The following is a 25,240-nucleotide window of genomic DNA, read 5'->3' as shown; positions in this document are numbered from 1 at the left end:
TTTAAAAAAGTGCCTTCCAAGCACATCTGTAATTTGATAATTATACCAGTTGCTTTGAAAATGAAATAAAAAGCAGACATCCTGCATGAAGCATGAGGAGTGTTCAGAAAGAAGCCGTCAGGAATAGATTGATATGCTGTATATATGTCTCAATTCAGGAATAAAGGCAGGTGAAAGCACATCTCGCTGTCAGCAAACAGCCTTTCTATTTTCAACTACATCAGTATGCAGCCTGATAGATCAGTATTTTTGTAGGTGTCATGTCTCTGTCTGGTTCAGAACTGAAATTAGGGAGGCTCAGAAGTGGAAGAGAAGGGTGAAACTGACTCCCTTCTGCACAATTTTAGAGATAGGTGTACAACAATAGTGGACTGTGTGGTGGGATGGAGGTTCTTGCATGACCTTCCAGCAGATGACCTCCCAGTTGTTTCTGGGAGGGGAAAGGTCAGTGTGGAGCTAATTTGGCCCTCTTGCTCCTGTGTTTGCACCCCTCTACCCTCCCTGCTGCCTCACTCACCCCCCTGGCACTCTCACTAAGTAACAGCAACTTTCCTGCCAGGAGGTCAGGGAAGTGTCTCAGGTCCACCACACCGGCACCCGAAGATGCTCTGGAACATCTTGGGTTAAGTGACCTGCTGCTGCTGCTGCTGCTGCTGTTCATGCATTCTATAATGTAGTTTCTGCTTCATCCTATATCACAGGGTGTCCATATTTCATTCATGATTGTTTGATGCCTCACACAGAAAATAATCTCTTTATTTTGGCAGCAATTGAAATTGGGTTTCCTGTCATTCCAGCAGCAACCCTAAGGGGAAACAAAAATTAAATTCTAATTTTCAATTGCAGCTCACTGCCATGGATGCCGATGAAGGTTCAAATGGGCGGATCACATATGAAATCCTGGCCGGAGATCCGGGAGACTTTGTGATCAATGATCAAACGGGCCTTATCACTATTGCTCCAGGAATTGAATTGGTGGTAGGACGTTCCTATGCCCTCACTGTCAAAGCATCTGACAGTGCTCCTCTTGCACAGAGAAGGTAATTAATATTATAATTAAATATTTTTCGCCATAGCTGAGAAATTAACCTTTCTGCACTATAATGAGTAGAAGGTGTAAAGGATCGGTCATCAAAGAAACATGACGCCCGTGATTTGGTTTCTTTAGAAAAGGCCCTTCAGTCGGTTGTTTGCTAAGCATCCTATTCAAAAGAAGCCTTTATATCTGAACTGTTGTGGCTCATTCATGAAATTAGTATATATCCGGCACACAGATATATGCACCGTAATATGTTGATTGGGCATTAGTAGTAGTAGCATTAGTAGTAGCAGTAGCATTATTATAGTAAATTCTAGTATGTTAAGTTTGCTCCATCCATATTTGTAGTGTGTGCTTGTTTAAGAAAGTGAGAATGAGAGAAAAGAGAAGAGAAAGCAAAGCAATGAAGGCAAAAGTAGTTGTCTGTTCTGTAAATTGCCAACTATCATGCAAAGGTAGTATCTCCAAATGTCCTGGAATGAAAGGATCGCTGAGCTGGAGGTAACCTTTTATCCAGATGATACAATCTTATAGTGTGCCTCAGCTCAATTTGGAGCACAAATTGCAAGCTGTGCAAACACCGGACAAGCAATGAAATACACTCCATGGAAACCTACATTTGCACTAGCAAAGTCATTCAGTTTCTAATCTCCTACTTGTTAGATCTGGGAAGCGTAGAGTAGAAAGAGACGATTTTCTCATACCAACTTGGCAGAAGCAAAACAAAACAAAGGTTGATTTTAACTCACAGAACACTTCAGGTTTGATTAGAATAGCTGAGAGGCCTTAAGCCTGATTTGCATGTCATAATTTGCAGGTGTTTCCCCACCTTAAATGTGACAGTGTATGTACCTGAGGGGAGACATTACACATAACCGGGCAATGTGTGTATTTTAAGTGAGGTCAGATTCATTTTGAAATTAAATGAGATTTCGTTGTCAGCCCAATCCATTCTGGAATGTGTATTACATGTTTCTGGGAATGTATATGCCAAGGTTACCACTGTGTTGGCAAAAAGATATAAATTGGCCACATCTTAGCACCACAAAAGTTCAGAAAAGCAAAGATGGAGAAACAAATAGAGACCAGTTAAGGAAGTTTGGCCACTCAGTTGTAAGACAAATAAAAACAAAACACAACAGACTAAAACAGATCCTCCTAATCCTTTCCATGCCCTATTTGGGTGACACTTCACTCCTGCCCTTCACCTCTCCATGCAGTGTGAGAGGCAGGAGAGGGACTTTCTCTCCTCCTGGTTTGAATGTTACCTTTCATATTTAGGGAGAAGGATGGGAAAAACCAGGTGAGACAAAGAACCATTCTAAAGACCATCAGGCATAGAGGTGAAATATCACCAAAATAGCCCCTAAGTGGGCAAAACCAAACTATTCACCCTATGGAGAACGTCTTCACTCTTTAATTGCAACTGTAGGGATGTTTGGTCATTAGTCCTGTATGGCTTATGGGTGGAGGCAGGAGTAAAACTGTGGATGTCACCACCTTCAACAGCCACCAGAAAGGAGAGCCAAGATACGTAAGCCATTGACCTGATTGGGTAGAGAACTGAGGCATGGACAAGTATATATACATAGGCTATCCTTTCTGATGGTTCACTGAATGTGTTAACGTTGGTGGCAGAGCCGGTGGACATAGGGATTGGGACTCACAAGTGCAGGCCCATTTCCCCGTCCATGTGTTTAGTATACAGTATTCGCTAAAAGCTATCATCTGTTCAGACCTACAGTTGCATTTAAATGTGAAGAACTCTGCATTATCATTGGGAAGTTGTGGTATATAGGCTCAAAATCCACAGGCATTTAAACTTAACTCTTAGCTTATTTTGATGTTGTTATTGCTGCTGCTGTTCCCAGTCATTTAATATTGTTGCCATCACATTTTCTAATGTATCGTTGCAAATGCAAGGGCCAGAAGATTTAAATGAAAGTCATTGCCCTCCGGGTTCTATAATAAATTCATAGACTATGACAAATTCACTGAGTGTGGTACACACGTCCTTCAGGCTTTACTTTTTCCATCCCTGCATTTATAAGACTATACTTTATCTGTTTTGTTTTTTGTTGATGCCATTTAAGAAGCAAATTTCAATATTCAGCACGGCACTCTAAGGCATTGTGTCACCCATACTATTCTTTTCTAGCCTTAAGAAAATATTCATGGTTTTCTTTAAAAACAAACAAAAGTGTTTCCACCAAGTTGGTCAGATGAAAGGAATTTTCAAGTCACCTTTTTTCTCCCTATCACTCCAGAGATCTAAATAGCCTATTTATTTTTGCATAATTAATAGCTTCTTAATCCTTTAGATCTATAGGGACGTGGATGGCGCTGTGGGTTAAACCACAGAGCCTAGGACTTGCTGATCAGAAGGTCGGCAGTTCAAATCCCCGTGACGGGGTGAGCTCCCGTTGCTTGGTCCCTGCTCCTGCCCACCTAGCAGTTCGAAAGCACGTCAAAGTGCAAGTAGATAAATAGGTACCGCTCCAGCGGGAAGGTAAACGGCGTTTCCATGCACTGCTCTGGTTCACCAGAAGCAGCTTAGTCATGCTGGCCACATGACCTGGAAGCTGTACGCAGGCTCCCTCGGCCAATAAAGTGAGATGAGCGCCGCAGCCCCAGAGTCGGTTACGCCTGGACCTAATGGTCAGGGGTCCCTTTACCTTTTTAATCCTTTAGATCAGTTAGATGTTTATTCACCCCACCCAAAAGAAAAAAGTAAAGAAAAACCATGAAGTGAAATCAGCTAAAGTGACCAGTATAAAAAGGAAATAATTTTTGAATATTCTTTATAATGATTATGATTAAAATTATTTTTAGCCTTCCTTTTTCCTAGTCCAGGACTCAAGGTAGCTTACACAGATAAAGCAGAGCAAGCTAAAAACATAGAAAATACAATAATTAAAATGTAATTAAACACTAATCTTTCTGCCCTGTTAACACCTTGTGTCAGATGCATCAGATGCAAAGAATTGCAGGGATGTAACCCAAAGGTTCAGAAGAAATGTTGAGTGCTTATTACCAAAGTGTACAGTGTGGTGTAAAAAAAATTCCAATAATAATAATCATAATAATAAAGATTTTGACTGGGTTTTGTTTGTTCCATTGTCTTTGCAGGAGCTCCATCACTACTGTTTACATTGAGGTTCTTCCTCCAAATAATCAGAGCCCACCCCGCTTTCCCCAGCAGATGTACAGTCTTGAACTTAGTGAGGCCATGAGAATTGGTGCCATTTTGCTTAATTTGCAGGTACAGAATGCTTCAATGTAAGCATTTACAGAACTCTTTCTGCTTATGGATGTGATGGTCTTGATCGTAGCTACTTTTGCTGTTTTCAGGGTCTGTTCTGGACAAATATTACTTTATAGCACGGGGGGGGGGGGCGTAGTCAATCTGTGGCCCTACAAGTGATGGTCTTCAACTCCCATCAGCCCCAGACAATGCAGCTAATGGTTAGGGTTGATGGGAGTTGTACTTCAACAATGGCTGCAGGGTCACAAGTTCTCCATCATTGCTTTATAACATGGGTTTCCCAAACTTGGGTCTCCAGTTGTTTTTGGACTATGATTCCCATCACTCCTAGCTAGCAGGACCAATGGTCAGGAATGATGGGAATTGTAGTCCAAAAACAGCTAGAGACCCAGTTTGGGACCCTGCTCTATAGTATGGGTTTTCTGCTGCCATTTAACCCTTTCCTTATTGGTTTCCCTGCTGAGAAACCTCTGTATGTACATCTCAGACACTTCTGAGGTGCATGTTCACTTCACGTAAAGTGTTGGTTGGGCTTCTTGGATCTCATAGTTGCCCATCATGGATTTGAAAGTGTCTCCTGAAACACAGCCAGTCTCCTTTGGCTCCATTTTGTAGCAGACAACAGCGATGGACTAGTGGACTTTTAGAGTAGTTTGCCCATCATTATAGATATTTTTTCATTGAGGAATCCTTGCTAAACTTCTGAAAATTGTTGCTCTAATTTGTCTTCAATGAAATTCATTCATTCAACATAACAGCTTTTATCATACAGATGTTCAGGATCTTCATTTGCAGCTGTTTAAAGGTGTGAAATGTTAATACGTATGCAATAGTAGATAATGTTACACAGTGTTTTTAAGCTTCCTGCTCCATAAAAGTAATACGTATGAGGTGTACATTTATAATTTTACAGAGATTTGACACCTGAAATTAAAAAATAAGTTTGGACGTTTGGGGGTTGAGGAGAACCACTGTGTTCTTATTTATTTGTTGTTGTTTTTAAACAACTGTGGAACCAAAACATTTCTTTTTTATACTTAGAAATACAGCCAAAGTTAAGCACTGCTCTATCCCATTGATTTAAATGGGTGATAATTAAGCACATGCTTAACTTCAGAACTGGATTGTGTATTATAATGCTTAACTTCAGAACTGGATTGTGTATTATATTCTTAAATCAGATACAACTTCCTCTGCCCTGAGGAATCCCACAGTGAAGGCTCAGTTGTGCTGAAAAACAGTCCCCCAGTATCACCTGCTGAAAATGACCATCCAAATAGGACTGGAACTACTGCAAAGCAGTGCTGCCGCCCCCTTCAGATAGCCTCTCCAAGAGGGTATAGTGGTTGATGGTATTGAAAGATGCTGAGAGGTCAGGGACGATTAACAGGGACGTATTGCCCTGTCTCTCTCCCAGCAGAGGTAATTATATAAGGCAACCAGGGCTTTTTCTGTGCCAAAGACAGGCCAAAACCCTGATTGAAATGGATCTAGAAAATCAGTCTTCAATACCACCTGGATCTGTTTTATTAATGTTATTGTCTAATAATCTCTTCATTCTTTTCAAACTTATTATTGTCCAGTACAATTTTTAATACTGCATATTTTAAGAAGGGCCCAAATAGGTGCAATATTTAAATGGAGCTATCATATTTGTTTTAAGGAATGCAGTAATAAATAATCCCTACTGAGTTATTTTGAAAATTAGCTGGAGAATTTACTGCCCGCCGAAAACCTCTTTATTACCTCTCGTTCTGTCAGTCATTGTTGATTAAAGCTTAAGTATGCAAATACTCTAATTTCCTGAAATTCCAATAAGCAATTACCATGCTTATGAGAGCACACTCTCCATGAAGCCAAAATGCAGACACTCTCTAGAGGGGGACAAACACATACAATCAGTTGATCTAGAGTTAAAGCTGTCAAATGTTTAATTGTTATGAATGAGTTGATTAGCATTTAAAATGTGTTGCCCATCACGACTCAGGATTTGTTCTTTGTTTTTGTTTTTTTAAAAATTCCTAATAAAAAAAAGAAGCCATTGCAATCTGTAACATGTCACTTTTTCTCTGTTGTTCTTCTGAAGGCAACTGATCGAGAGGGTGACCCCATAACATACGTCATACAGAATGGAGATCCTCAGCAAGTATTTAACCTTTCTCGAACGTAAGTAGAATAACCCTTATGGCTGAATTTTCAACTTCCCAGCAGATTGTGAATATGCAGATTGTGTGCAAATAACACAGCTTCTAATCAGAGGTATTCAGCTGTTTGAAGTTGAGCTCTCAGACACTAATGGGAGCTCTGTGAATGGTAGTGAACTTTGAAATTGTACACCCGAGACCATTTATTTATTTTAAATGTTTGACTAGGTAAAACCCACTGAGATGGAAACTTCCATTATATGAGTGACCTGGGATTAATTAGAAGCCTTTAGACTTGCCAGGTTTCTCCTAATGACAGTGAGTTTTTTTTTTTGTTTTGTTTTTTTTTTTTTTTTACTTACCATTTCTTGTCTGGAAAAATGAAATGTACTGTAATGAAAAGGAAGACCTTTTGGGCCCATTGTCTGAATTCAGCACCAGACATTCCAGGCATTACTAACTGAGAAAGCTTTTAGCATTCTTCCTAAATGGATGCCACCTTAATTAGTGAAAAGAAAAGCCCTGGAACACTGAAAGCATATGTACCAGAAATAGTGAAAACCTTTCCTTTAAGGGCCTGTCATTTGCAAAGCTATTATTTGCTTGAATATTAATTGCAGTAAATGGAGAAAGAAGGATATATCGAGGGAAGGTTTTCCCCTCTCAGAAATTAGGAAAAGAGCAAGCAAGAGTCTTATCATTATGTTCTCAAAGCTCATGTACTAAGACATTTGTTCACCAGTGTGAATGCGGGTATAAGCAACATACTAAAAACAGAGGATGCTGCAATAATCTAGGAACTTTTCCACTCCTCAGGTTGATGGTATGCTTCTGCCACTGCAGATTGTTATCCTGAACCTGTTTTCTGTTATTTCTATGCAATTTACTTTCCATTGTAGGGGGAAATATATATACATATTGGGGTCTGGCTGTGGAAACTGTTGCACCTGGTAGCTGGAGGTTTGCAAATGCATAAACCATCAAAAGTTGAGGGCAGCATCTACTTTTGAATGAGACTGGGCTGAAAATGCCTCTCACTTAACTGGCAAAAAAGATTTCTTCGAGAGATAAAGGAGCTGCTCTAAGCAGTAGCATCCTGACAGCATTTCTCATTGACAAAATAGTCCAGTAGGAATTACCCAGGGGTATTTTGTTTTTGACTTCCTTTACAAAAGGAAAGATGTCTGCCTCCGTGGCCAGCTTACTTTTTTTACTAGATATTTTAAAAATGAGTGACTGTAGCTTTCTGTCTTATATCTATCATGGGAAACTCTTTCCCTGAAAAACGCTAGAAATTTCTTTCTCTGCAACTTCAGAAAATTTAACCAAAATGCCACCCCCTCTCCACCCCTCTATCAAAATGTCTGGGCCAACTAACTTCCAGCTAGCACTACTTTATAATATGCTTTTCTGTGTGCACTCATTAAAAGTTACAAAAGGCATTCATATTTCCAGGTTATTCCAATGAAAGTAATGGGCAATATTTGCATTTGAATACATACAGTAGTTATTCATGCAGTCCCTAGAAGCAAGTATAGCAGAGATGCTCTGCAGAGCATCCATGTTCAGAACATGCAGTATAATATTTTGACAGGTTCTCTCTAGTCAGCTGTAAGAAAACAGAAGTACTCCATTTCTGATATGAACCAACATAACTACTTAATCCATTTTATTTATTTAACAAAATCTCTAAGCAACTTGATTGTAATGAAACCTCTAAGTGTTTTGTTTATATTTTACATGAAATAATTTTAATGCCAATCAAAACAAGTCATTAAAAACTTTAAAGAAATCAGTAAGGCAGTAAGGCATGAAGGCAGTAAGGCATGACTGAACAAAAATGTTTGAAGCAGGTGCTGAAAAGCTACCAGAGAAGTGGCAGGGCTAAAATCAGGAACAGGAGCCAAACATCTAGGTCTTCCCTGATATCATGCTCAGCCCCTCTGATCCAGCTGCATTTTCGCCTGCCCACTACCACTGATATTGGGGGCACATCTTCACAACTTCCTGCTTCTTTGCCTACCTAGGCACATTGTAGCACCATCATATGCCATCACTACATGCAATTGGGAAATTAAGTTCATGGATGATATACTAAGGCCTAGTAGTAGGAGCATCGTGCACTGCCAGGCCAAAGGTAATAACCACTATAACACTCTGTTTCCTCTGTCTCCCTCAGAAGAAACCCTACCAAACCAAACTTTGCGAGAGCACAATCTTTTACCTTGGATAAGGGTCACAGGCCTGTCTGTCACCCACAGTACCTGGCCTATGGGGTGGGGCAAGGGGAAATCATCAGTCAATATATGGGACCTCCTTGATGTGGCCATTTCAAGGGTGAGCTATGGCAGAGTCTATACTGAGGCAGGCTCTGGAGGCACACTCAGACCCCAGCTCTATCTACTCAGCCAGGAATCAAACAATACCCCACACTGCAATCAGCACCTTACCTGCAGGCAGGTATCTTACAGGACAAAAAAAAAACCCAAAAACCTACCCACTCTTATTGGCTAGGAAAAGCAGACCAGGTAGGGGTAGGATAGTACCAAGCAGCCCTTCCCTGATTAGTCCTCCTGTAGGTCTAATATTGTAACTCTGGTACAGTGGTACCTCAGTTTACGAACTTAATCCATTCCGGAAATCCGTTCTTAAACCAAAACCATTCTTAAACCGAGGCACGCTTTCCCTAATGAGGCCTCCCACCACCAGTGCCCTTCCACTGTTCAGATTCCATTCTTAGACCGAGGTAAAGTTGTCAAATGAAGACACTTATTTCCGGTTTCGTGGAGTTTGTAAACCGAATCATTCATAAACCGGACTGTTCTTAAACTGAGGTACCACTGTATTACTGATTAATTAACTAGCACCTAATTAACAGCAAAAAAATAGAAATAAAATATAAACACAGCACTGCTCTTCTCATTTCAAGGGTTTCTTCTGATTTCAGAATAAAAGAGTTTTAAAATGCCCTGTTGGTAATCCAGGGCCAGTGCTCCCTTTAGGAGATGGCAGCTGTTGAGTGGTATCGTCAGAAGAGCCAGGTCATGTTGTAGGAGCCCAAATGGCATCTCCGTTGCACTTTGATGTTCCTGGGACAGAAGGGCAGGTCTATGTTATGTATGCAAGCTTTTAGAATTGGAAGAAATTTGGTGGTGAAATGGTGCTGCAGCATATACATGCCTTAGAACTGACTGATGTAGAGCAGTTTGTCTCTGCTTCCATTGAACTCAGATGATCCTAGGATAATGGGAGCCATTGAATACAAAACAGGAATGGAGAAAAACAAAATACTTAATTCTAGTATTTGGATGCCACAACCGATCACTTCTCGAATGATCAAGCAGATCGGAGAGGCTTGAAATACAATCCCATGTCCAGGGGCGTCCTTTAAAAGCTAAAATGAAGTTGGAAGTAACTGGACATGCTCTCCACCTCCAAAGGCCATTCTGGCATGGCACATCAGTGTCAGATAGCTCTTAAAGAACCAATTACGGTTTTCCCATGCTGTGCCAGTTTCTCATATCTTCTGCAGATAGGGGTTGAGCAAAATGGAACTATGGGAATAGGGAAACCCTTTCTCCATGTATAGCACCATGTGGAAATGTTTGCTAGCCAGTAATACAAATAACTCAGTATGTAGCTGCACAGAGAAAGTGGATTGTTCACATCCATTGTCTGCTGTGAACCTTTTGCCTGAAGAGTTGGTCATGAATTCAGATTTCTATTGTGACTGGTTGTGTGTGAAAGCCACAATTGTTTTGCTGCTTATATTGCCAAATTAGGTAAGCTATAAGGAAAGAATATAGTTTACTCAAAATGGTATAATAAAGATGTCCCTGAATTGAGAGTTCTGATCTTCTGCATCAGCAGAAGTTAATGAAAAAAACATACTTGCCTTGTAACTTCCTCCGTGAGAATAGTTTTGGTCTATTCCTAGCACTTAGTGGTTTGTGGTTTGTTTTATTTTTTAATGTGAAAACAAAGTACTTGTCTGCAGTTTTTACAGAGGAAAATCACAATGAGAAGTATTCACTAATGCAACCAACCCAGCAGCATATATATATATAGTGCTTGTCAATTTTTAGGAGCCATATTTTTATGTAACATACATGTTTGTTTTATTGCTAGATCTGGACTTCTAGCCTTAGGAAAGCCTTTAGACAGAGAAAGCACCGATCGCTACATTTTGATTGTTACAGCCTCAGATGGCCGGCCAGATGGGGTAAGTTTCTTGTAGAAATATAAAAACAAGTTTCTGAGACCTAAACAACAGGGCACTGAGAGCAGCGCAGCCAAAACAGGGCAAGTCTTTGTTAAACTGTCTATAACCCTCAGTAATTCCCCTTTATGTTGGGAGGTTTTGTGTGAATGCCTCCAATGTGCTGTTTTGGAAATAGAGCTGCAACTGAAATGATTTGTGTCACATCCTCTGACCTCCCATTGGTTTTTTTTTATGGCCAGTACAGACACTGCACACTGCGAGGGACATCCCATGGGGGACATCTTATGGCTGTTCCAGCTCCCTGGGGCCAGGACACTGCCCAAGTCTCTCACATATCATTTTTGAACATTTTCCTTTGCACTCATAACCTGAGATACTTGTTGTGCCATATAAAAACATTTTACCAGAATCTCTACAGAGACTTTGCACATGGCAGATATAGTTGGTTCAATTTCCCCCCTAGCACTGGGGAAATCATTTTGAAAAGGTTGTGTGACAAATCATAAGGAAAACTATATCAAATGTTTTCTTCCACTAGCTATGGTATAGAGAACATTTTTTTTACAAATTAGGTTAGCTCTTGAGATGTTAGGAGGTTTTGCTTTCTTACATTATTTGTTATCAATGATGATGTAATTGACTGCTAGTGACAAGTGATCTTTCTTAATACTAAAAGGTAATCTTCCATTTACTGCCTAATACTACATTTCTCTTAAATGCTGTCAACATATCCTGGATAGTAGTCTTTCTTTGGATCATGGTTCCACTTCTTCCACCTGAAATGTTCATACTTGCTACTGTAAATGAAGCAACATTTTGGGGAATTGAACTGTTGCTTATAATGTAAGATTTCAGTAGTGTTTATAGTGCTAAAATTAAATAATGAAAGCATTTATGAGCAATGAGTTGCTACTAAACCGATACTATTCTCTTAACAGTGAAATTCATGTGCTGCGTTTAGATACAAGTGTCCATAAGGAGGCAAGCTTAGAGAGGAATTATATATTATGAATGACAGAGGACTGCCACAAAAAAATGGCAATGTTGTGTCTTGTTCTCCTCTTGAAAATCAAGGGATACTCAATACATGATATTATGTTTCCCTATCTCACAATGCTGCAGCCAGTGGAGTGGACCCAGGGAGGATTACAGCATGATAATGTCACACAGTGCTGCTGTTTCGAAAGTACGCTTGTGTCTGCCATAACATTTCGTTCCGCGCTTTGGAGACTACAGGCTGGCTCACATGCGTAATATTGCAAAGGTTCTATGCCACCCCCAATCTCTGCCGAGAAGTAGCAAGATTCCAGGGGAGTTCTATGCACTCACTCAGGGTCATGCTTCTGTGGGGAATTAAGATGTGGCAGAGACTGTCCCTCCAGGGAGGGAATGCAGAGTTTACAGCATTCACAATTCAAGGGGGTCTTGTTTCCCCAGCAGTGCAGCACTGGCTTTCCAAGGCATCTCTGTGCCTCTGTCCCAGCCTGCCAAGATGGTTTTCTGACCTTCAGCCCCCACATGGAGTTCTACCTATTCCCTATGACTCCTTCTACCTATACCCTGTTACTGAATGCAATTGTGAGAAAATGTGAAAGCTCTTTCCATGCTGTAAGATCTGTGATGTCTTATCACACGTTGAATTCACCACTTGGTAAAGGATGCCTGGGCAAACCAGCCTCGGGCAAAACTTCCTGGCTGACAAATGGCACAATCCTTTACCTAAACCTTTCATCCTTAGCTTTGAAATGTTATTTTTTCTCCACTGGCTCTACGATATAGTCTGGGGGTCCCAATCTACCAAATCCCTCTTCTGTGCCTGTCTGTGGAAAGCCCATAAGGAAGATTATTTTGATGTCTTTTCCCCCCTCCCTATCTTTGGGAAGATACTCCCCAGGGTGGGAGTGGGGATTGGAATACCAAACAACTCAAGTAAGGATTTTGTCAAGTAAGCAATGAGCAACAGGCTAGATTCTGTCCTGTTGTTCGTTGAACTTTCCTGCAAAGTCCATGTAGATTTCACATTTTTATTTCATTATTTTCTTGTGGATATTCTTGCGGAAAGGAAAATGCTACGTGAGAAAAACAAAAATAAACATATCATACAGTATATGCATCTTCCATCTATGGACTTTGCATGCCTTCTCTGTTTAGTGCACAGTTTTCTCTAATGAAGATATAACTCAAGGGGTGGGGGGGGGGGCAATCTGTCCAAGGTGCAACCTTCCGTATATTAGCACTTGGATTTTAGTACTTTTACCTTTATTTCATTTTAAACAGAATGTTTGGTGAGCAGGAAAAAAAATGCAAATTTCTAAGACTTGCAGTTGCATTTATAGGAGCATCAGCAAGACTGTAATGAGGTACAGAATGGGAGCTCCTGCTTCAGTTGCTTCATCTTGGCTAGTTAACTGTCACTGTGGTTACACCTTTTCATGGGAAAGGTCACATTTGCATCTTTGCTTCTAATTACTGCACTCTATTTTCAGCTTGTAGCTCCAATACATAAAGTAAAAGAGGAATGTATTGAGCTTTCCATCAGTAGGATGTAGCATCCAAGTGTACAAATTCAGGATATTCCCTTTCTTGAACCCCCTGGAATCTCATATCGCTTGGAGATTGGGGTAATGGTATAATAGGACTGTCTTGTTGTTGTTTAGTTGTTTAGTCATTTAGTTGTGTCTGACTCTTTGTGACCCCATGGACCAGAGCACTCCAAGCACTCCTGTTTTCCACTGCCTCCCACAGTTTCGTCAAATTCATGTTGGTAGTTTCAAGAACATTGTCCAACCATCTCGTCCTCTGTCATCCCCTTCTCCTTGTGCCCTCCATCTTTACCAACACCAGGGTCTTTTCCAGGGAGTCTTCTCTTCTCATGAGGTGGCCAAAGTATTGGAGCCTCAGCTTCAGGATCTGTCCTTCCAGTGAGCACTCAGGGCTGATTTCCTTCAGAATGGATAGGTTTGATCTTCTTGCAGTCCATGGGACTCTCAAGAGTCTCTGCCAGCACCATAATTCAAAAGCATCAATTCTTTGGTGATCAGCCTTCCTTATAGTCCAGCTCTCACTTCCATACATCACTACCGGAAAAACCATAGCTTTAACTATACAAACCTTTGTCGGCAAGGTGATGTCTCTGGTTTTTAAGATGCTGTCTAGGTTTGTCATCGCTTTTCTCCCAAGAAGCAGGCGTTTTTTAATTAGCTAGTGGCTCTGAAAGGGAATGCAGATCCCCATCGTTACTTCAAAAGATGATCCAGTTCATTCAGTGGGGTCCAAATGAGCACTGTGGTGCAGATGTAGATACACATCCAAGTGTGCATGTTTGGAAACCATATGCATGGCAGATCTTCCTTGCTTGATCAGGGTATCATTTATACAAGGCTATCAGTGTATGTAGACAAAGGTGCTGTATATTCATAGTTTCTTTTATACTCTCATAGCTGAACATTTTAGGCTTTGCCTAAAATTTCCCCTCCCAGTTTTCAGGTAATTTCTTTTCTGTGACTCAGACTCTATTTAAATCCATACATTTTACATTTCAATAGCAGTAGCACATTGCAAAAGCATCCTGTTTATTGTCTTCTTCCCTTGGGGAAAAAAAAAAAGCTCATGTTCATCCAGTTGCTCTGTAACTGGGATATTTTACTTGCACATGCACAATTACAGCCTTTGTTGAACTTTTAAATGACGACATAATTCATCCACAAAACAGTTTTTGAGTCTTGTCTTCTGCCACTGCAGTTGGGTAGGAGAGCCGGGGGGGAAATCTATCTGGCAACCAACACGCACCTTTGGTTTCAGATAGTACACGGGTAGACAGGTCTAAAAAGCCTGGGACACATCCGACAACCAATGCACCCCTTTGATACTGTCAAAAATAATCTACAGTGCACACTTTGGGTGTGTGTGTGTGTGTGTGTGTGTGTGTGTGTAAATGTATCATCTCTCCTACCCTACTAACGCAGTACCTTCTAAGTATCACCAGGTACAATGTAATTGTGATAATCCAACTCTGTAGCATTCATTTTTATAATGGTTTTAGATAGTTTAGTGTTTTGTATGGTTTCTAATTTGCTTATATTCTTATGGATGTTACCCTTATGGTGAATGGTGGAATACAAATTTCAATAATAAGCACTAAGTATCCTCCTGTAAGGTAAAAACATCTGCTTCATAATTTTATTTCCTTTTTCTTGCAGACATCAACTGCTACAGTGAATGTGGTTGTAACAGATGTAAATGACAATGGGCCAGTCTTTGACCCTTTTCTGCCTAAGAACCTTACAGTACTAGAAGAGGAAGCCAATGCATTTGTTGGTCAAGTGAGGGTAAGTCTGTTGCTAGCAAAGGTGAACATACTGATTTGAAATTGTCTCTAAATGAATTAAAGCTGCCAGGTTGTCCAGTGGATGGCACCAATTTATGAAGTTGGTTTTAACCACATTTTCGGTAAAAAAATGAACTTAAACATATCTCAGTAGATATAATTTGCTAATGACCCCTCCCTGCCTCCCAACCCACCATGAGGCAAAATCCATGCATGAACTGTTGGGAATGTGAAATGGAGTGTTGCAAAAGGGACACATGGATACTAAACCCTTCCTGTTCACAGCTTTCCTTGGTATCTGGGTAACTGTTCCCCATGAAACCAACTTCAAACCTCTCCTGTATTGCTCTCATAGTACTTGGGTGGAAATGAAATATGTTTACAAACTTCCCTCTAAAATTCTTTTCTGGCCCACATTGTGATTAAGGCTGCAGTCCTAAACACTAAAGTGTAAGCCCTATTCAATGTAGTGGGATTTCCTTTGGAGTAAACATGTGATGTTAGAACCACTTCACTTTGTGCAGAAAAATAGGAGGTACCCGTTTGATGACATCTAAAATGGAGCCTTCGTTTCTCATCTGTGGAGAGATGCTTTCCACAAATGTGCAAATCCAATTTTGGAATATTAAGTAAGAAATGTGAAAACAGTGTTCATAAAATATTCCAGAACAAAATTTGAAGTGAGCCTACACTATTTGAAACTGGGATTAAATTGTGGCTGGTGGATTTTTTTACATTCTATAGGATATAGTCATGTCATTTTAGAGTAGCAATAAACATCTTTTTCAATCCGTTTTATGTTCTGTCGGGATGCTGCCAGTGTGTCATTTCAAACAACAAAATGCAACTTATTCCTTAGCTTGAGTAGCAGAATAGAATATATCAGTCCTCCATCACATCTATATCTTCTGTGTCATTGTAATTTTTAAATCATGCAAAGTGCTGTCTTCACTGAAGCCAGAATTGTCATCTAGTAGTAATATGGAAATAACAATAAAAGTGTTGGCAAAACGTAACTCTTCTCTCTTCTCTTCTCTTCTCTTCTCTTCTCTTTCTTTCTTTCTTTCTTTCTTTCTTTCTTTCTTTCATCTTTCTTTCAAGAAGCTTTAGAGTGGTTTGTTTCCCTCCCAGTTTAATTGAGCCATACACTTAGCTGTGCACAAAGAAAAGATAAATAACAATGCAAATAAAAAACTGCCTTAATTTGAAAATGTTGGTTGCAATTTGAGTTTGACTCCTTCAGTTGCTTTGTAGATCTAACAAGCAAGGAGTAGCCATCATGATTTGTAACTCATGTAGCATGAAAATCTTTAACATTGTCAAAAGGAACTGAAGTCTATAGTCTTACTGAGAATTGGGTCCTCACCCACCCCAACCTCCACATGTCCAAGTGTTCTGTTGCAGACAGCTGAATATGCATAAGCTCCCCAGTGCAAGATATGTCTCTTCCGTGAAGGGATCTGTCCATACCGAAGACTATGCATGTTTGTATTTACATCCACAGGTTTTGTGCAAACAGGACACTTGAAGGTAGAGTAGTGATGAATTACCCTTTAATTAGTATTCAGTTCTCTGCAGGGCACGAGACTTTAATGACTGGTTCTATTAAAGAAAATTAAGAAAAAGGAACAAAAAGAATGCAGTAATTAAAACCAGCATGACTGGGGGCATAAATTATTAATTCCCCACTAATTGTTCAAATAAACTGAGCAGTTAAATGGAAATACATCATTTATCCGCTACTCATGCTGAACAGGAAACAATAAAGGGAATGGCAAGGAGGAAGCTTTTAATTAAAGGCATAGTAGTCTTTTGTTCAGGAGCCTCAGCAGAGCTTTGCCAGTGCACACCTGACAGTTTAAAACAACAACAACAGCACACCACAAATCAGTCTGAAGAAACACATGACAACTCAGAAAACTGGAATGGAACTATTGTTAGCAGAGTGTTAAACATATCTTTCCCACCTGAGTATGGATATCCTTCCTTGAGTTTTCGTTTGAACATGCTGCTGAAACCAAAACAAGATAATTTTCGACTGCATAGTTCCTTGGAAACTCCAAGCTACATCAATAAACCTCATTGCATATTCAGAGCCAATAGAAAGTGTTAATATCTTATGAAGTAAAAGAGCTCACAGCTGGTATCCTTGTAGGTGGTGGCATAGGAAAAACCCCTGCTGGGAATGGGGGAAGGCAAAGAAGATTAAAAGAAGAAAAACTAAAAAGGACAAGTCTCAAAGTGTTGTGGATGCATTTCATATCCTTTAAACTCCACACAGTACTTACTTGACTGTGGAAATTGGAGTTGTACCAGATTCCCCACTGTTCTTTTAATTTTATCATTGGGATCCCCCAAAGTCAATTTTTGAATGCAATTCCTTTTCTTCTTTTTAGAAGGCCACTGTGAAGCAGAAAGATTTGAGAGTTCAAATGCATGAAGCTGACAGCGAAGTTCAACCATATCAAACCACTTTTCTTATAGCTATTGACTTATCTTCTGTAGAACATTTAAATATTTTGATCAAAAATTATATCCGAGATGTCTTGCGAGATCATATTTTAATATTTACAACTAATCCATTTTTAAGAAACATGAGTGTGGATCACACAATTCCCTGGGTTCTAAGCAACCATTTATATTGCTGGTGGGCAAGGGGACATATTGATGCTGGAGAGGCCCAGTACATTTCAAAACTAGGTTGAATTTAAGATTCTTATGACTGGAAATAAGAAATACTATTATTTCAGTTCCAGTTCCAGTTTACAGAGCTGTTTATTCTCAATCACGTTAACAATTTATCCTAAGTCCATTCAGTAACAGCAGTGACTAGGCTGTGACCCACAAGTCTCTGCTCTCAGTCTTGATGAGACCTTCCCTGAAGACAGGAGGGGAGGATCCTGTGGTGAGCATTTGAGTGGGATCTGATACCCCTGTGCCAAAACCAGAGCTGCTTCCCCAGAAAATGTGTTGCCCAAAGGAAGGGGCCACAATACTGGGCTTCCTTACTTCCTGGTGGTGGTTTCCCATCTCAGCTCTGGACCATTCCCATCATCACGGAGGCGAGGTTATGTGGCAATGGCTGGTCTGGGCTGATGCTTCATCTCCTTCTTCTTGGTCCTATTATTTATTCTTTGAATATGCATGATCTATTTTATGCTAACATTGCGTGGCTCTGTCTGTCTTCTTTGGCCATATCCCACTGGGTAGCATTTCATCTTCAGGTTAAATAATCTAAAACTAACGCTACTGGTCCACCGCCCTCCTTTGAGTCAAAGAACTCCAATATTTAAACCCAGATTCCTTTTTGTTTCTGATTGTGACTGTGTCTACATCAGTACAAATTGGAATGATTGGAAATTGACCAGACTCCTCTATCTTCTTCCAGTTCACGATCCTTTCCTATTGTGATTTGAGAGAAATGACCACAATCCTCCTCCATTCTTTATTCTGTATTGGGAGGGGAGAACCTTTGCTCAAATGCCAGATCCCCTTGTGGCTCACCTTATGGAGACCACATGCCAGCAGTGATGGGACTAACACAAAGTAGATAGGACTGTGCACTTCTCTCACACATACATATACACACACTTTTCATACATTCTCTCTCTGTTTTCAAGTCTAATTGCTAGATATGGGTATGATCTTCATGGAGACACTCTTTTGTTTCCAGCTGCAATCCACAAAGATTCTCCCCACCCCACCCCCCATTGTGACAATTAGGCTTAAAAACAGTGCACCATTAAGGCTGGTAGGAGCTTTTCTTTCCCCAAGACTAAGTACTGCATGGAGAGTGATTTTTGGTGGTGGCACCTGCAGTGCATGGGAGACTCAACCCTTCTCTTTTCAGCTGTGATCCCTTCCAGGAAAATGACACCCCACGGTTAATGGGAGCTTCCAGTTACAGCCAATTGAAGGCTTCCCTCACCATCTTGATTGCTGCCTGGGGAAATTTGGAATGTGTGTGCTGTGGATGGCTAACCACTGTGGCAATTAAGCTTTAGAAACTTCCACTGGCACCAGTGTAAGCTGCTTCAATTTTATTTTTAATCAATCCTGTTTGCTGTGTGGAGTGGGTGGGACAAAGTGGGGAGATGCTGTGGCCAGCATTCAGCCCATTGGCTGAGAATTCCCAACCACTTTCCATACAGTAACCTTGGGAAATCTACCAGGCTTGTCTGCTTACACTCTCCTTCCACACACCGCTTCCTAAGTTCTTTGGTTCTTTTATAAGCCTGCAACAGTTTATCACATCATAAGGGCTGGATAATAAATATATAATTGTAACCTGCAGGTGATCTTTTTATTTATGCCTTAATTCAATAATACTCTTTGACCACCTTTGGAGAGAGAAGCCTTAATTTATGAACTGGGCATCAAACTCACAGAGGGATTAGTGGGGGGAGTTGTGATATTGTGCAAAAGGGGGGGGAGGACAAAATAGCAGTGTGTAGAGTACAGAGTACACTCTCTGGCTTTGAAATGTTGACCAAATAAACTGAATTTATAAGAAAATTACAGCATATTCCCTAATGTTCTATGAAATTGAACTATTACTTCCTAGGCAGGGATCATCCCGTTCCTTGGTTATTTTTCTTAATGTCACAGTGGGAGTCCTTGAAGGGGGAAGAGAGGAGAATAGATTATGTCGGAATTAACTTCCTGAATTATTCATAATTACAAAGTTTGAAATATTTTCCATTTTTAAGAAGCTACTTCACACAATGGGGCACGGCATGTTACATATTCTGCTCTGACATGTGAAATGTAAAAATGCCTACATCCCTTTGCACTGAATCTCTTTCTCAATTAAGAATCCATTGGCAAGTTTAATCTTTGGGAAATAAATAGAAATGGCTAAGAGCTAAGTGCTCCCTTTTGGTATGTGTGTAACATTCCTAATCCTTCCCTAGCAGGGGGTTTTCAGAAAGGCACTCCAGAAAGAGGTACTGTAGGTGTCATGTAGACAAAGGACGCAATACCAAGTTAAAATGCATTTAAATCCCAGTGAAACTATTGGGACTTAAAAGCACAATAAAGTTCTTACATTCTTATGCTTAGGTACGTTAATGTGAAGGTTCTAAGAATTGAAATATACACCTTTACATGGATTTTGGAGGGTTCTTGTGTTATTTTAGGTGGTTTAGTTTATCAAGCTACACCTTAAAATAACCACCTGTGATATCTTTTCAAAACTAATTTATGTGAGTGCTTTGCTGGGAAGTGCATATTTTTCTGAGTGCCAATTTCCCTTGGGTGATGGAGGAAAAAATGTTTCTGTAGTGGAAGATCTAAGTTTCCCTCCACCCCCAAAAAACCCCCTTATTTCTAAGATAATTCTCACTTTGCTGAGCTTAGTTATGCTGCATTCTGTGACATAGGGGTTAGAGTTTTGGACTAGGACGTGGGAGATCAAGGTTCAAATCCCCATTTGGCCAAAAAGCTCACCGGGTGACCTTGAGCCAGTCACTCACTCTCAGCCTAACCTATCACACAGGGTTGTTGTTGAGGTTGTTGAGGAGGAGGAGAACCATGTACGCTTTAGAGGAATGGTGAGATATAAATCTATTAAATAATAATTAAATTATGATCTTCCCATTCAAATGTGTGTTTTTTCCACTAGTTGAAAGGTTTCATTAAATATTTAATTCCACATCACTATTTAAAAATCTGCAGCTTTGATCAAATGGCTTTAAAAGAAAAGCTAATTAAACAGAAAACTGGATAAGTGCCTGATTCATTGAGTTCTCCTGTTGACACAGAGATTTATTCAAGGAAAGTCCAGTTTAAGAAAACATCACCGGCACTTTAGAGAACATGATTTCTGTACTACACACTAGTTTGCAGTTGGCCGTTACTTTGGATCCAGTAATTTTTACAGCACCATGCCTCATCAGAATTTTGTGGGTGATTTATGTTAGCATGATGGAAATTGCCTGGTCCTTGCTACATGAGCGACATTTCAAAAAGATAAGTGCAGCAGTGGATGTGTAGCTTTCTGCACCCACAGTTTTCTGGACTGGGCTTCTTGGTTTAACTGAGGCCTCCATATAGTTCCCCTGTAAAGGAATGCAAGTGTTATTCTTGTAATTCCTGTGAATAGGTTTGAATTCTATATTTTAAACTTTGTGGAAGAACTAAATGTCATTCCATTAGCCTTTAGGGCAAAACAGATATGTTTAGAATGGAGTCAGTTATTCCAATTAGGATAATGGAGAAGGTGCAGACTGTAGGACAGTGGCAATTTAATATTAGTATTTGGTTATCAGCATCATGGAAATGACTAGTTGGCACACATTCAGGTTCCTGTTAAAATATGTGGTCACACACATGTCTGGTTTACAAGTATACAGTTGTACCTTGGAAGTCAAACGGAATCCATTCCAGAAGTCCGTTCAACTTCCAAAAGGTTCAGAAACCAAAATGCAGCTTCTGATTGGCTGCAGGAAGCTCCTGCAGCCAATCGGAAGCCACAGAAGCCCTGTCAAACGTTTGGGTTCAGAAGAACGTTCACAAACCGGAGCACTCACTTCCGGGTTTGCGGCATTTGGGAGCCAAAATGTCTGAGTACCAAGGTGTTCAGGATCCAAGGTACGACTGTATAGAGATAGCAGACTTCAATCTATAATTCTAATTATATATTATTGCTATTTATTAAATCTCTATCCCGCCCTTCATCCAAGGATTACGGCAGTTTACAAGATAAAAACACAAAAATATACCATAATAAAAACTAAAAACTATATACCCCATGCACCCACCCACAGTTTAAAAGTCCATAGATCATTAAATTAGTCAAAGGTGTGGGAGAAAAGGAATTTTTTTGCCTGGCATCTAAAGATATGTAATAAAGGAGCCAGGCGAGCCTCACCAAGGAGAGCATTCCACAAATACTTTAAACTAATAAACCTGAAGATTTTTTCTGCATTCAAACTTCCTGGCACATTTTTGCTCCAAATATTAAATTCCAGAGCTTTAAGAAAGGAGAACTTCAGTAAATTTTCAGAATCATACTGCTGCATCTCTCTAGGTATCTCTGTTTGCTTAGTATCTGCTTAGTGTAAGGTCATTTTATTTTAAATTTTTGTGCTTTGCTGCAGTTTGTTTTTCATGCTGTGAAAATTCCTCATGCCTTGCCTCTGAATCCAAGGTATTACACTATGTACATTACAAAAAATGATAGTCAAATAGATCAGGCAGTAGCAAATACTGTAGAAACTTCAAAAGAACTGGCTTGTTACAATTCTGATTGTGTATAATGAAAGTACAGCCCCAACAGCACATATCATCACCCTCTTCCTTTGTTACAGTCATTGACAAGATGCAGCTGTTGGCAGAGAATAAATTTAAGTTTTTGCTTCTAGAAAAAAAGGGGGGAAGAACCCTAATTCATATTTATGCAGAGTTTCATTCTAAACAGACAATGTATTGATTCAGCATTGAATATAAACAAGCCCGCCTCCAGATAGGTGTAGATAAATATTAGCAGCATTTATCTGTTCTCTTATGTGAGAATTCTGTGAATAGATATTACTTTAATGATACTGATCTGTAGCCATTATGGACAGTGGCCTGCGAAATCTGGCTGCATTGATGGTGTATGATCTCAATCTGTCTTTCATGCTCAATATCATGGATCTCTTCTCATCTTCTGCATATAATGCTGCTACTCCTCCCTTCCTGTTTAATCTACTCCTTTTGAATAGTTTATACCCTTCAATTTCTACATTCCATTCATGAGTCTCATCCCACCAGGTTTCAGTAATGTCTGTTAGGTCATATTTGTCTTTCTGTATTAAGAACTCAAATTCTTCTTGCTTAATGCACATACACTGTGCATTAATATAGAGACAACTTAAACCCTAAGTTATCCTTCCACACACAGCTTCCTCCATCCCTCTCCAAAGGGAGTCACATTCCACTACCAGATGTCTCTTCCTTTTCTTGGTAGTGGCAGGAATTGTTCTGTGCACGGTATCTTCCTTCTATTGCCACTCCAGTTTGTTCTGAGGTCTGAAACTACTGTTTCTTCTCTGGCAGAGAATCAGTGTCCAAGGGGATGGAATGGAATTGATTTTACAGCAGCATGCTTTTTTATGTCACGTTCTTTCGGGAATTCATCTCCTGCACTGGCAATCTCCCTTCCCCCTAAGGGCACCCCACCTGCATTCTGTTCCAGTACCGCCCACTCTGGTCTACCAAGAAGTTCCTCATCTTGCCCATTAGCGCCAAGTGTGGGTAGGTGGGCCTCAAGTTGCTGTACCTTCTCTTCTCTTCCAGCAAGGCAAACAGTGAGCTAGACTTGATGGGCCCAGCAAGGCAATTGGGAATATAGGAAACAGACTTATCTGAAGTCAGTCAATTGGTCCATTTAGTTCAGTATTGTCTATACTGATTGATGGCGGCACTCCAGGGTTTCAGAGTGGTCTCTCCCAGTCCTACCTAGAGATGCCAAGGGTGGAACCTGGGAGCAGGTAAAACAGATGCTCTACCACTATGGCATTTCCCAACTCTGATGTTCCTATATTTTTATCTCCTCCCTTGAGCATGAGTCTTGATTTTCTTTCTTTCAGCTAATTCAGGATATGTAGTGTAGTAATAGGGTCATAGGCTTCTTCCAAACCTTCATTTACTTTTATAGGCTTTTCGTGAGGGCTTATTGGAGCAAAAATCGCTTTGAACTTTTCAAATGAAGAAAATGGCAATAATAATAATGCTTTTTGTGTGTGGCAGTGGCAGTGTTCTTTTAACAAATAAAAATTCTCTTGTTACTTGGGGGCATTTCCGCTTTCTGCTCCCCTGATAAATTAAGAGCTACATGTTTATACAACTTAACTTGGCTGTTGAATTTTAGACAGCGATAAATCTTTTTTAATTTACTATTGTCTTAATGGGTGTTGGTTGTAATCCAGTTAGCAGCTGTTTAATTGCTTTCATGTGGCCCTTGTTTAAAGCAAAACTATCTGAGCACACACATTGGCTCCATGGATTAAGGCTTTGAAGATATAGTGTTCTGTCACTACTCCCTCAGCTAAAATCCCCACAATGCATTCTGGCTTAAAAAAAAGAAAGCAATATTTTGCAACAAGGTTTTTAAAAAATGTTTTTAATTTGTACTCTCTATGACTAGCTACCGTTAGCAACTTTTATTGCAAAACTCCAGTGCAGCCAGTCTTGGGAGGCCTGGCCTAGATTTCCAATCGATCTGTGCATCACAAACATACTTACCCAGTAGCAGCTGGCAGGGCTGCGTGGTTGGAACTGTGTTGCTCTCCCAGCATCCCAACACCACACCTTGCTGCTGATTATCAAGAGGGAGAGGTGCGAGGAAGGGAGCTTGACATGGGCAGCCACAGTGCTGAGATCATTAAATTCTCTCTGGCCCTGAGACTGCACTGAGCCAAATGGCCTTCCCCCCTCCTTCCCTGTCTCCCCCTTCAGAAATGGCAACAGCAGGTGGTGTTTTGAAGACAAGAGAACACATTTCCCCATCTGTGAAATGAGAATAACAGAGATCCGCCATATTATATACACTTTTATGACAAGACCCTGTTTATATGTGTTGCTACCATATCCAAATACCTACTAGGATTGCTATTTTTTGCCCCTGATGACAGGTTACTCTTAAGGAGGGCAGAAATCTAATACAGTGGTGCCTCGCAAGACGAAATTAATTCGTTCCGCGAGTTTTGTCGTCTTGCGATTTTTTTCGTCTTGCGAAGCACGGTGTCGGGAAAGTTTTGGAAAAGCTTCAAAAATCACCAAAGTCTTTAAAAACCTCAAAAAAAGGCTACCACACCGCGTGCTATGAGTTGCTCCTCGAAGTCAAGTCGCAACTGTATTAACGGTGTTAAGAAAAAGGAAACAAACTTGCAAGACGTTTCCGTTTTGCGAAGCAAGCCCATAGGGAAAATCGTCTTGCAAAGCAGCTCAAAAAACAAAAAAACCTTTCGTCTAGCGAGTTTTTTGTCTTGCGAGGCATTCGTCTTGCGAGGTACCACTGTAGATCAGTGTTTCCCAACCGGTGTTCCGCGGCACACTAGTGTGCCGTGAGACACCGGCTGGTGTGCCGTGGGAGGGAGGCGGGCGAGTCGGGCGCCTAGGAGAGAACAAAACCAAGTGAGCAGCGCGCGAGAGGGAAGCGACCCGAAAAAGAAGCGCGTTCGGAGTCCGGAGGCACTTTTGGGGCTGCGTACGAAGGGAGGGGGGGGGCACGGACGGCGGAAGGGGGCGGGGCGCGGTT

At 40.5% G+C, this 25,240-nt stretch overlaps 1 protein-coding gene across 7 annotated transcripts in view; it reads left to right on the top strand.

Annotated features, from left to right (window-relative positions):
- Positions 1-25,240, top strand: part of PCDH15 (protocadherin related 15) — a 621,509-nt gene that overhangs the window by 462,980 nt on the left and 133,289 nt on the right. For all 7 annotated transcript variants that reach the window (XM_077930491.1, XM_077930494.1, XM_077930496.1 and 4 more), the window contains 5 exons: positions 847-1,040; positions 4,169-4,301; positions 6,391-6,470; positions 10,577-10,670; positions 14,870-14,998. In XM_077930491.1, coding sequence (XP_077786617.1) covers positions 847-1,040; positions 4,169-4,301; positions 6,391-6,470; positions 10,577-10,670; positions 14,870-14,998 — 630 coding nt within the window. The remainder of the gene's footprint in view (positions 1-846; positions 1,041-4,168; positions 4,302-6,390; positions 6,471-10,576; positions 10,671-14,869; positions 14,999-25,240) is intronic.

The sequence above is a fragment of the Podarcis muralis genome, chromosome 6, assembly GCF_964188315.1.
Source record: "Podarcis muralis chromosome 6, rPodMur119.hap1.1, whole genome shotgun sequence".
NCBI lineage: Eukaryota > Metazoa > Chordata > Lepidosauria > Squamata > Lacertidae > Podarcis > Podarcis muralis.
Note: the sequence above shows the minus strand (reverse complement) of the source record. Positions and strands in the feature narration are given on the sequence as shown.